Source organism: Nicotiana attenuata, unplaced genomic scaffold, assembly GCF_001879085.1.
Source record: "Nicotiana attenuata strain UT unplaced genomic scaffold, NIATTr2, whole genome shotgun sequence".
Taxonomy (NCBI): domain Eukaryota; kingdom Viridiplantae; phylum Streptophyta; class Magnoliopsida; order Solanales; family Solanaceae; genus Nicotiana; species Nicotiana attenuata.
Window position 1 is genome coordinate 119236 of NW_017672014.1, and position 13782 is coordinate 133017.

At 39.4% G+C, this 13782-nt stretch overlaps 1 protein-coding gene across 1 annotated transcript in view; it reads right to left on the bottom strand.

Annotated features, from left to right (window-relative positions):
• Positions 1-538: 538 nt before the first annotated feature.
• LOC109211336 (translation initiation factor IF-2-like) overlaps positions 539-13782 on the bottom strand; it is a 23703-nt gene continuing 10459 nt past the window's right edge. Inside the window, exon 5 of the mRNA XM_019374869.1 lies at positions 539-828. Coding sequence (XP_019230414.1) covers positions 539-828 — 290 coding nt within the window. The remainder of the gene's footprint in view (positions 829-13782) is intronic.

The following is a 13782-nucleotide window of genomic DNA, read 5'->3' on the forward strand; positions in this document are numbered from 1 at the left end:
TAAACATGAAACTTACTGTTGATATAGAGAAAGAAGGGAATTAACAATTCAATTCTTACTTACTACTAGGATAAATTATAATAGAAAATTATATATACCTGAGTTCAAGAACTGGTGATTTGTAAAGAAACCCAAAACTTTCCGTTGCCTGCGTGAGTAAGTAGCAAGGTTGCCTCCATTTCATGGTTGCCTATATTTCGTAGTTCTTTTTTTCGTATAAGGCTTTTTTAGCCTTCTGCCTTTGCGTGAATGAATAGAACGTTAATTTTGTTTTGTTTTAAGGCTTTAAGCCTTTTACCTTTCCACTTTATAGGCTTTAGGCTTGTCCCTTTTTTTAAAAAAAAAAATAAATAATAATTAATGATACTCATTTTTAATAATTAGTATTATTAAAATTATTAATATTCATTTGCTTGTATATCATATATTATTTATAAATTGAGAAGTAACTCAAAAGTCAATCATAAGGTTTAAATCCGTAATAGAAGTAAAAACTTTATGCACTCAAGGCAAGATTAAAAATAAATAAATTCTATATTTAGCGAGTCTTGAAACCTTTATAGATTTGAGGAGTGTTACTTAGAGCACTAAGCAATTCGCTTGACTGCTCTTTGAACTCTATCTCCAGGCGTTCATGCATGAGGAAGACCTTTGTCTTTGGCATCCCTAGTTTTTCTACCATGTTCTCCAGGTCCACATTGGACTCTCTGAGATAATCCAATGCCATGTTGGTGCCCCTGCTCAGCAGGTCTATTGGTGAGAGTGGTTGGGGTGGTGGCTGGGGAATTTGGACTATTGGTGGATAGAGTTGGAAGGATGTGTAACACCCTGAAAAATTTCAAAGTATTTTAAGACCATTAAGAAGATTGACGGGTGCTAATTATCGTAATTCGGGCATCAACAGGACTAATAATATGAAGGATATCAATTGATCATAATAATATATGCATTAGATGCATTAATAATGATTTATGGTATAAAAAGAGCCCTAAGGCTAAGTCAAGTTGGAAACTATATGATGGGGTAAAGTTTCAAGTGAGTTCACACAAGGCCTAACTTCAAACGAGCATAAATCTCAAGATATAAGATGTTATATGGTGTATTACTATAAAATAAAAGGTCTATGTGTCTGGTTCCTAATGCTTCAAACTGTTCGTCATTTGAAGGTTTCGACAGGGAGTTATGACCTTTTCACTAAATAGTAGCAGAACAGCTACGCGAGTCATGCGTAGCCTACGCAGCATAGTAGCATAGCCTACGCACCATGTGTAGTCAAATCCAGCAGCTTCCAATTGAAGAGGAATGGAAGTCCACCCCGCGCCTTTGTGCGTAGCCTACACACGGAGGCTACACAGCTTCAAGGGTCATTTTATGGGGCTAAAAATGTGGGTTTAGAGAGAGAATGTGTTAATTCTTCAACTTGGAATTATTTCTAGAGAGAAGGAGGAGCTCTTCTACCAGGATAGACTTCAAGGTAAGTTATTTTGGTACAAGGATGATTATATAACATCATTTAGTGATAACACTAACATTATTATGGATCAAATCCATAGTAAATGGGTTGAATATTCAAGAACACCAAAAAGAGGAAAAGTGAGATTCTTCCACCAAGAGGTAATCCCTTCGCTTGAGCTTTATATATATATATATATATATATATATATATATATATATATATATATATATATATATATATATATATATAGGTAGCATATTTATGAGTTTTATTTGAAGTTGTAATGGGATATTGTATGAACCCTAAGGGTGGGTCTTGAGAATGCCATTTTGGGTAAAGACGAAGATGAATAGTGATGAATTGATATAAATACTTATGTATTTAGTTTATAATGATTTTAATAGACTTGATAACTTAATTGATGAATAAATTGAATCAAGAATCACCATCTGGATAAGATACAACACTAGTTCTTGAAATGGGTGTTCTTGAACCTAGGGTTTTGTTGGAGAAGATGATGAATAGTGACTTGATGATATTGGAAAATTAACGTAGTATTATTAATGACTCCAAATGAGTATTAAATCATAAGAATGGAATTGAATAGGCTAATGGGTGATCCTATTGGACAATTTGGGATGGTTGAAGGCTTGTTGCCGAATTGTGAAGCCTAAATGGATATTTATGAATCTTTTCGTATTTTTTTTTTGATGTAGTTGGGATGTCTAATGGTAGATACTGAATTATAGGCGATATTTGGGCATTTTAATAAATTGAAGCACTGTAGTATTTTTGGAGCTTGAAGGTTGAGGTAAGTTGATTAAGACTTACTCTTCTTGAGGGGTTCTCTTTAAAAGCATGTCTTAAGTTGATAAATTATATTATTTGTAAATGTGCATCCGTACTTGTGGGAACAAGCGGGAAAGATGTCACCATGTGTATCTAAATTATTGCTTATGAAGTGTCATGTAATTTTATAAAAAATTTGTTTTCAAAACTTGTTGGCAAAATGACACTTAAGGAAATTCTTATAAGTTTTATTAAAAATTATTTGTTCATAAGAATATAAAATGCTTGAGTGCCACATATATGTTTTCGTGAAAATATTTATCTTTTGAAGTTTCAACAATGGAAGCACTTGTTATATCTTTAGATTGATGTTAATTTCTAAAGGCTATAACATGAAAAAGGTTATTCATTTGATTTTGTTCAAATGGATTGGATTGGCTATGAAAATCATGATTTCATAATTATAGATCCTTTGAGGCAATTATGCTATGAATCTATTTTTGATATGTCAAATATTTTGGGAGTTACTAGTGAATACCACCGAGATTAGTTTGAATGTTGAGTTCATTACCATAAAACTACACATGCCGGTATAGGGACACATTCCAAGGGAAAGCCGAGATTTGTAGAATAACGTCCCCTATTGAGAGGGCAAATAATCATTACCTAAAGTAATGAGGTTAAGTCGAATCGTACGGCACTACGGGAAGCCGCCCAGACAAGTAGGGTCAAATACTTGTTACTAGGATGATCTCCTAGTAGTTGTTCATTATATCGGTGTTGGTGTAGTACTCCCGGTGAAAGGTCAAAGAAAACTTTCTTATGTTTAGGCCTAAGGAGCCAAAAATGATTTCAACAACTTAACGAGATTGACATGGTTTTATATGATTGACGTAATGAGACTGAAATGGTTTTATATGATTTCTATTAAAATATTAGGTTGATAGAGATGTTCTAAAACTTTATACCATGGCTTACATTTCACTTGTCGTTTATTTAAAATGATAAAGAGCATGATTTATATAACATTTTATCACTTTATGTCCAATTTTGGTTGCATAAGTTTTGTAAAATCTTGTCTCACGAACTTGAGTTAGAGAGAGTCTATGATACTTATTGGGTACCACTGTGGTGTACTCAGCCCTTAGGAGTCCCCTCCAGGGCCCCACTTACTTTACATGTTTCAGGATGAGGTATGGTATGTGGCATATGGACAGGGCTAGGATAACTCTCTTCCTGAGGTATATGGCGAGGCACCACTCCTATTTTGTGGTAGCTATCATTTTATTTTCTTAATTTATGTTAGTTGGGCATTAACTCAAGTGTTTAGTTCTATTCCTTGGTATAGAGGCTCCATAGATAGTTGTAAAAAGTTATAGTAATGGGGCTGTACGCATCATACATGAAAAGATATTTATTTTACTTAGTCTCATTGTTATGATTATGAGAGGCTTCATTTATGATTTTGAATTGAAAAATTGTTCCATGTTTTAACTTGAAAATATATAAAATTTCAAAGAGCTTCCGCAGTTAAATTGGTTTTCATGCATATGGTACGGGTGTATCATATGGGTTGGTTCGCCCGGGTCAGATAGTGTGCCGGGTGCTGGTCACGTGGATTTGGGTCGTGACAGGATGGAGATGGGACTGGAGTCTCCAGGTTTATGAGGGGGAAGAAATGCATGGTCCGGCAAAGCTGGCCCATGAATGTGTTGAGTTCCTCCATAGACAGGGGTTGTTGGACCCCATGTACTAGGCTTGGAATAATGTAGACATTCATAGCTGATATCCAAAGTTTTCCAGACCCTAGTGGAGGAGCTGGGTCGCCAGTCGAGCTAAGTATCTAGGATTTTGGATGGTTATCTCCATCGAGACAGACTTACTGTCACGACCCAAATTCCATTATAGGTCGTGATAGCGCCCAACACCGCTGTCAGGCCAGCCAACACTAATCAACTAGTGAGTTCTCATTTATTTATGTTATTAAACAATCCCAAGATTTACTTAACTTAAATTTAAAACAGTCGATAAATAACGAATTTATAAAGCAACTGAAACGGGAATGACTAAAGGAAATCATAATTAGAGGAATACAACCCAAAAATAAATGTCTACTAATGTATGTGCTAGGATCTAGTGTCACAAGTACGAGGGCAACTAGTAGAATGTACAAAAATATAACTATCCTACTGCCTGAAATAGAATAGATGGTAATAACAAAAGGAGAGACTCCGGCATGCTGCTGAACGGCTCAGAAGGGGGCAGCTCACCGGGAAATCTCGATCAAGTATCAGGAATGCGCGACGGACGGGTAGCTAGATGCACCTGCCTCAAATCCTGTATAATTAAGTACAGAAGCGTAGTATGAGTACATAAACATTATGTACCCAGTAAGTATCTAGTCTAACCTCGAAGAAGTAGTGACGAGGGGTCGACTTGACACTCACTAGGGCCAATAATAATATAATTTAAGTGTTACGCTAAGCATGAATAACATGAATAATAATGACAGTTTAAGAACAGGGAGAAGTAAGACATTCTTTCATAAACAACATGTCAATTTCAGTCATATCATGTAACAACTTACGTTTCAAAGCATTTAAGCAGTATAAATCACGGGAAGTTCCAAATAAATAACATGCGCAGATTATGCCGAGGTCGTACGACCCAGTCCATAATATTAAACTATGCACTGCCAGAGGGTCGAATAGCGCGAACAATAGATGCATCTGTTTACTTCTGAGGCGCTCGGCCCGATCCACAAATAACAATTTATTTTCAAGAAATCACACATTGCCCATTTACAGTCAAGTAATTCATACAAATTCTTAAGTAAGTGAGTATAACTGTCTATATTTGATTTACCAATTTCCAGCATGACTTAAGTGACTATAGTATCAACTAAGGACGCAAGCATTTCAAGTATAGCATGATACGATCCTAAACTACCCAGACAATTAGCATAATAGTAGCTACGTACGGACTCTCGTCACCACGTACGTACGTAGCCCCCACAGATAGGTACATACATTTATTTAATTCACCTATGGGGTTAATTCTCTCTTACAAGGTTAGAAAAGAGACTTACCTTGCCCCAAAGCTTACTTCCAAACTCAAGAATGCACTCAAACCCTCAAATTGGAGTCGAACGATCCAAAACTAATAAAATGGGATAAGAACTAGTCAATATATGCTCAAGAGTTCATATTCTAACTATTAAAGTAATTCCCCAACCCTAAATGCAAGGTTCCTAAAATTCATCCCCGGGCCCACGTTCCCGGATCTCGGAAATTTTCAGAGAGAGTTGTTACCCATAACCTTAGGATCAAGAATATATGATTTCTACTACATTCCATAACAAATTTCGTGGTTAAATCTCATTTTTATAAAAAAACCCTAGGTTTTACTCTAAACCAATAATTTTCACTAATTTACATGTTGTAATCCACCCATAAACTATGTATTAAACTCACATTAAGTAGAAATTACGTACCCCGCAAAGCTAGGTTGAAATATCCCCTTTTGAGGCTCCCAAATCGCCCAAGAATGGAGTGAAATGAGTCAAAAATGACAAACTCCCGTATTAAATGAAGGCCACTGCCTTCAGCGATCGCACCTGCGGTGCATCTACCGCATCTACGGTCTTGCTTCTGCGGGTGATTGTCTGCTTCTGCGGAAATGGGCCGGGCCAACTGGGGCCGCACCTGCGGACGGGTGACCGCTCCTGCGGTTCCGCTTCTGCGGAAGAGGAGCCGCATCTGCGGAACCTGGGCTCGTCCCCTGTGCCGCATCTGCGGGCTCGCACCTGCGGCTGGCCAACCGTAAGTGCGGTTATGACAGCAATTGGAGCTTCAGCTCCTTCTCAAATTTTCAACTTAGCTCGAGCCTCGTCCGATTGACGCTCGGGTCCCCCGGGGCCCCGCTCGAACATACCGACAAGTTTGGAATCATAGAACGAACTCGGTCGAACCCTCAGAACACCTGAAACATCACTAAAACTAAGAATCACACCCTAAAACCAATTGAATCAAACTTATGAACTTCAATTTCTTCAATCTACTTCCAATGTACCGAAACCTACTTATACTACTCGGAATGATACCAATTTTGTATGGAAGTCTTAAATGACATTATGGAACTATTCCCGATCTCGAAATTCCGTTCGAACCTCGATATCACAAAAACCCATTCTAAACCAAATTTAAAGAACATCAAAATCCTTAAAGAATTAACTTTCACTATTAGGCGCCAAAACGCTCCCGGGTCATCCAAAACTTGATCCGGACATTCGCCCAAGTCAGAAATCATCATACAAACTTGTTGGAACCTTCAAATCCCGATTCAGAGGTCGTATACTCAAAATGTTGACCGAAGTCAAACTTGGCCTTTTAAGCCAACCTTAAGGAACCAAGCGTTCCGATTTCAACTAAAACTCTTCCAAATCTCGAACCAACCATCCCCGCAAGTTATAAATCAGTAAAAGCAAGTACAGGAAGTCTTATTTAGGGGAACGGGGTTCCAGAAAGCAAAACAACCAGTCGGGTTGTTACATTCTCCACCTCTTAAACAAAAGTTCGTCCTTGAACGATTTTAGATTCATACCTGAAGTGCTAAATAAGTGTGGATAACTGCTTCGCATGTCCTCCTCGGACTCCCAGGTCGCCTCCTCGACTGGTTGGCCCCTCCACTGAATCTTTACCGCGGAAATCCTCTTGGATCTTAACTGGCGATCATGTCTATCAACAGTAGCAATTGGCTCCTCCTCATAACCCAAGCTCTCATCTAGCTGAAGAGTGCTGAAGTCTAACACATGTGACAAGTCAGCGCGGTACCTCCGGAGCATAGACACGTGAAAAATCAGATGAACTCCCGATAGGCTGGGGGGTAAAACAAGCTCATAACCAACCTCCCTAACTCGCCTCAACACCTCAAATGGGCCTATAAACCTGGGGCTCAACTTGCCCTTCTTCCCGGATCTCATAACACCCTTCATCAGCGATGCTTTCAAGAGAACCTTCTCGCCAACCATGAATGATACATCCCACGCCTTCTGATCCGCGTAACTCTTCTGTCTGGGCTGTGCTGTGCGAAGTTGCTCCTGGATCAACTTTACCTTTACCAAGGCATCTTTCACCAACTTAGCCTTACCAGGCTCAAACCATCCGATAGGAGAACGACATCGCCGACCATATAAAGTCTCAAATAGAGCCATCTCGATGCTGGATTGATAACTGTTGTTGTAAGAAAACTCGGCCAAAGGCAAGAACTGATCCCACTTCCCTCCAAAGTCAATCACACATGCTCTAAAGATATCGGTCATGTGAATGTGGTTATTGATTTAGAGTATTCATAAAGGGTTTTACAGAAAGATTTCGAGGAATTTGGCGGGTTGGTTGTGCTAGATCATGTCAACAATGAAGAAAGAATCTTGTTGGGTTCTAGAGTTTTGTAATGGTGGCTTCAAGCTAAGTGGGAGAGTCCCACCGCCTACGATTGGGTTGTATGGTTATGTTCTTGTGAGGTTTCGGTTTATCGGCGTATTAGTAAGTTATTTTGGCTAAGGGAAAAGAACATAAATGGTAATTTGAGCAAAGGAATTGGTAAAGGTGTGCTATAGTTGGCCTTATTGGCTCATGTTCAGGCTTTGGGAAGACTCAGGATTTGTGTTTCGTACGAAGGTGATTTACAAGGAAGTGATTCAATCAGGCGCTCCATGGAGATGGGTGTCCATGGGCCAGCGGAGCCTTAGAATTGATTATATTCGGGACCAAGCCAGAGTGGGTGACTCTCAACAACGGCCCTAGTGAATTCGAACGTTAAAAATGTGGTGCCTAAGGATTTCAAGCCTGCGGTATGGTTAAGAATCGAGCCTTTATAGCGGATGACAATAAGAGGCTCAGAATGTTCTATGATATTCTCGGCTTGCAGTGTAGAATTTGGAGTGAATAGGAGAAACAGACTTCGGATTCGTAGAGGGATTATCAAAATGGGTGTATCAGTTGAAGATGCGCACAAGGAGGATTTGAGACAACATGGTCTCGTGATACAAGGACACTTAGGATGAGTGCGGATTGAGTTTGTTATGGGTTGAATGGAGTCATTATTATCTCTAAGGTAAGTTAAGGATTAATTAGAAGAAGTTAGATTGGTTAGCAATGGTTGAATTGGCACAATGGTGGCGGCAATCAGTTCCTTCAACGTGATTAAGTTATGCATGTAATTTGTGGCGGTGCGTGCAAGGATCGACGGCCGACGTAATTGATTTATTTGGAAGTATTCAAGTATTATGGCATGTTATGTGTAGGTGGATCTCGGAGGGGTTATGGTGTCTATACCACTACTTGTGTATTTGAATGTTCTACGGTTATGAGAAGTTACTTGCGTGTTTCTATGGTTCTCGGGGAATGAGTTAAGTAAAAGGTTTATGTATGATGAAGTGTATACTATATTATTGGTTCAGGAGTTATGATGAAATTCTTATACTGTCGCATATTGGCATGTTAGATGCAGTGAGCGGTATAAAAATTGAAAGTGAGGAACCGAGGTTACGGTTCGGTGTTGGGAAGGATGTCACGAACTCGGATGAGCAGGAAAGGGATTTGAATGTTTGGAGTAAGCTGGTATTGTCTTCAGCATCACCTGAGGTCGGTGTTTTGTGAAAGAGGCTTTGCAACCTGGTTATGGATTCTTGATTTGCTTTACAGCGTCAGTGCGGCCGGTGGAATGGATGTGCAGACTTGTTATCTGGTGCGGAAGGTTGTGGGAGCGTGTCTCACGAGGATATTTTATGAGTTTTGACATGTAGTCACTTGATTGATTGGTAATTTAAATCAAGTATGAATATTGTGGTAATATCGCTAATTTGAGAATTTATGCCTGAAGGGCACTCGGTTTATTGGGTGGTGGACTGTGGAGGTTTACTCCGATTATGATGGTTGTTCTCGTGAGTTATAGGAAAAGGGATACTTATGGACCCTTGAAAGGTTATCTGCCTAGTACGGTGCGATCAGAATCGGCTTGAGGTTTGTGGATGGATCTAAATATGAAGGTGGGCTCTATATCGGGCCGGATGTGTTCATTTCAGCATAGTGCTCCTTATGAAGAAGTATTCAGACATTGGATACTATTATGTCGCCAGCTATTTCATGTAATGCTATATTGGGCCGTGTCAGTTGTGAAAGAGCTTGATAAATTTCTTATGTGTTGAGATTCCGCATAGCGATGGTATTATGTGAGCAGGATGGCTCTTGTAATTCAGATTATATATCGCACCTCAGTTGTGCTTGAGTTTTGTAGCTTATGGCGCTATCTATCTCCCCAGAGATACTTAGTGTGCTTGTGATCGATATTCGGTATTTAGTTGTAATGAGCAATTTAACTCGGTGTGCATCTCCTTATGTGAGATCTATGTGTGGATCGGGTTGCACGCCGCAACAGTGTGATGATGAGTACAGTTTTCTATATTCTGATTTTTTTGTGTGTTTCGTTTCCCATTTTCTGAGGAAAGTTCATATTAGTCGGTGAGTTGAGTAGTCCCTTCCAGAGTTCGTTTCCCTTCTGTATCACGTTTGAGTTTGTGGCCTATCGGCACATTTTGGCATCATATGAGACTTTTGGTTATGTCTGGGGTGGCTTATTGTCGGAGCAGTTCGTATTAGGTGAGATGAGGTTATTAGATCTAGGATCAGTGCGATCGGATTATATGAAGTATATTAAAGAGGTTCAGAATGAGGTAATGATTCTTGTCAGGAGTATAGACTCAATGATTTGTTGACTCGGCAGTTGGTTATCAATTTCTACACATCTCTTCCGTCGTGGCGGTATTGCAAAAGTTGGGGCAAGACTTATACAAGTCATGAGGTGCATTGGGAGCATCAGATTGAAGGAATTTCGGCTATCGTTATCAGAGGGTGATATTATGGTTATGTGAATTATGCAGCACATAATGTGGATTCAGCAAAGGTATGCAATCATGTAGCGGTGCATCGTGTTGTGATTGATACGGTATTCGTAGGTCGGACGCAGGCCTGACAGAGAATTTCGGGTGTTGGAACTGGGTTCTGAGCTTATTTGTTTGAATAAAAGAGAATATCTTAAGATTTGATCGAGTTAATGTGCTTAGCTGAGCTGTGGTAGCACGGATAGGTGCTCAAGGTGTTAAACAGTGATTTCGGACAACTCCGGTGCAGTTCTCAGCACGTTCGAGGACGAATGTATGTTTAAGTGGGAGAGAATGTAACGACCCAATCGGTCGTTTTGAGCTCTAGTGCGTCGTTCAGCAATTTGAGTCCATGAGTAGCTTCACTTCAGGCATTATGACTTGCACGCATGGTCGGAATTGAATTTCGGGAAGTTTGGAGTTGATTTGGAAAGAAAATTCTCATTTCGGAAGCTTTAAGTTGAAAGAATTGACTAAGGTTTGATTTTTGAGTAAACAACCTCGGAATAGAGATTTGAAGGTTCTGACAGGTTTGTATGATGATTTTGGACTTGGGCGTATGTCCGTATTGAGCTTTGGATAACCCGGGAACGTTTCGGCGCCTATTGTGTAAGTTAGCATTTTGGAAGAATTTCATAAATTTGGGTTGAAGTGCATTTCAGTGCTATCGATGTCCCTTTGGGATTCCGAGACTAGGAATAGCTCCATATGGTGATTCTGGTATTGGGAGAGCGATCGGAAGTGGATTTGGAGGTCCGTAGGTCATTTTGGAGTCATTTGGCGAAAGTTAGAAATTTGAAGGTTTTTGAGAAGTTTGACCGGAAGTGGACTTTTTGATATCGGGGTCGAATTCCGATTTTGGAAGTTGGAGTAGGTCCGTAATGTCGAATATGACTTGTCTGTAAAATTTGAGGTCAATCGGACGTGATTTGATAGGTTTCGGCATCGAAGGTAGAAGTTTGAAGTTCTAAAGTTCATTAAGCTTGAATTGGAATGCAATTCATGATTTTGATGTTGTTTGATGTGATTTAAGGCCTCGAGCAGGTCCGTGTTATGTTACGGGACTGGTTTGTGTGATTGACGGGGCCTCGGGTGTGTTTCGGGGTGGTTTCGGATCATTTCGGGTTGTTTTGCTATAGCTAATGCTGGTGTCTGGTGTTGTTCTTCGCGTTCGCGTGGATCCACTCGCGTTCGCGAAGAAGGATTTGGCTTCAGGTACTTTGTTCTTCGCGTTCGCGAAGAGGCTACCGCGTTCGCAAAGAAGAAAATCTCTGTTACGCAGGTTTGACTTCCGAGGATCATATCTCACAATCTGTAAGGAACTTGGAGATGAACCAAAAACAAAGTTGCAGCCCTTTTCGTCTAGTTTTCAGAAAAGGTAAACCATTTAGAATTTGGATTTGTGTACCAAAAGTTATGGCTGGTACACTATAGGTTGTCCGGCAAGATGGAGAAGCAATTTGTGTTGCATAGGGCTGACTTTGGCAGCTTATATCTCATAATCTATAAGGAATTAGGAGATACCCAAAACACAAAAATTGTAGATCTTGGTGTCTAGTTTTCAAAATGTTAAACCCTTTGTCATTTGGAGTTTTGTACAAAGAGTTATGGCCATTATACTAGAGGCTATCTGAGAAGAGTTTGGAAATAACTTTTGAGACTTTTGTTCATCGCGAACGCGAAGAAGGATCGCCCGGGCAGTGTATAAGTTTGAAAAAATGGGTTTGGCTCATTTCATCTCATTTCCTCCATGGGAGCCGACCTAGGAGCAATTTAGGAGCTCCATCTTCATCATCCATGTCAAGGTAAGTGATTCCCACAAATTGCAAGTTAAATACTTGGATTATATCTAGATTTTAACATGGAAAATTAGTGGAAATTTGGGTTTTGAAGAAAAACCTAGAAATTTATATTTTTGAATTTTGATCACGAAATTGGACATGGAACTTGGAATAAATTATATATTTGAGTTCGTGAGGTTATGGGTAAAGTTCATCTTAGAAAAATTTCGGAATCCGGGCACGTGGGCCCGAGGGTAATTTTTATCGACTTCTCGATCGGGGTTAGAAATTGTTATAAATTGGATTATAATGGACATTTGATCATATATTAATGGGTTTGCATAATTATTGGCTAGTTTTGGAGCGTTGAGCATCGCTTTGAGTCATTGGAAGGGCTTGGATGCCGGTTATGGAACTTCGGAGCGAGGTAAGTCTCCTTTCTAACCTTGTAAGAGGGAATTAACCCCATAGGTGAAATAAGTAAATATGTGCTTCTATTTGTGGGAGGCTACGTACGCACGAGGTGATGAGAGTCTGTGCGTAGCTACTATTATGCTTCGGTCCGGGTAGTCTAGGACCCAAAAGCATGCTTTACTTGTCGTACTTGTAATTTTTTTGAAAATTTAAAAGGCTTAAATCATATCGATCTTGGTAAATAAATTTCTAAAGGGCTAAACATAATTTTCTTAACTGTTAAAAGAGAAGTTCTCCTTTCCTTGGGTAATTTTTTCCCCGATAAAGTCTTAATTGACTGTTTGAATGTGTGTATCTATGTGTACCTGCGTCGCATGTATGATTCGCGAGCGGGGTAATTCTTTTATTTATATTTGACCACATCGCATGTATGATTCGCGAGCGGGGTGATAAGTTGGTATTTTACCAACTTATCTTGTCTTTAAACCTATACTTTTGCTATGTTTGAGTGATAAAATCGTGTATTTAATGTCATTTACTTCTATTTTACAGGTTTTATGTGATTTAGAGGTAATGGAGAAGAAACCAAGCAAAAACAAGTCAAAAAGGAGCTAAAATGGACAATGAGAAACTGCCCAGTGGTTTACTCTTCGCGAACGCGAAGGTACTACGTGAACGCGAAGAAGCAGGCAGCTAGACCTTCGCGAACGCGAAGTACACAACGCGAACGCGATGTAGCAGAACATGAACCTTCGCGAACGCGAAGCTGTGAACGCGAACGCGATGATTGAGGAAAGTAAGCCTTCGCGACCGCGAACGCGATGAAGAAACTGGGCGTGAAAACTGGGCAGTTCTGGAATTTTACATTTTTGACCCCAAACCCTTTAATACCCGAATCAGCTCATTTGTAAGAGATCTTTGGCAACATCTGAACATCTTTGGCTTATTTTCAGTTCCTAGAACTAGAGAGAACAAGTATTGAAGCTAGGGGTTTTCATACACACTTGGGTTTTGAAGATTTCAAGCTTGTGGTTAAGATTTTCTTACCCATTTATATTTATTTCTTCATTTCCTTGCTTTCTATTGTATATCTAAGTGTGTAGTATTTTATCCAACACTTGAATCTTGTTTATGGAAATATTCATGTTTAAAGTGTGGATTAAATACCTTGTTGTGCTTATGTATTGAATGATTTTTATCCTTTTATGAAGTGAGTTATTGTTACTTTAATTATTGTTGTTCTTTAATGTTTCCAAAGGTATTAGCTAACCCTAGGACTCGCCCATTAACTCCGAATTAATTTTAAAAAAGATAATTTGGGGTTGGGAAAGATTAATTAACAAGAACTTGAGGCGTTAACCCTCATTTTATAGATTCTACCTAGGGATAGGATTGAACTACTT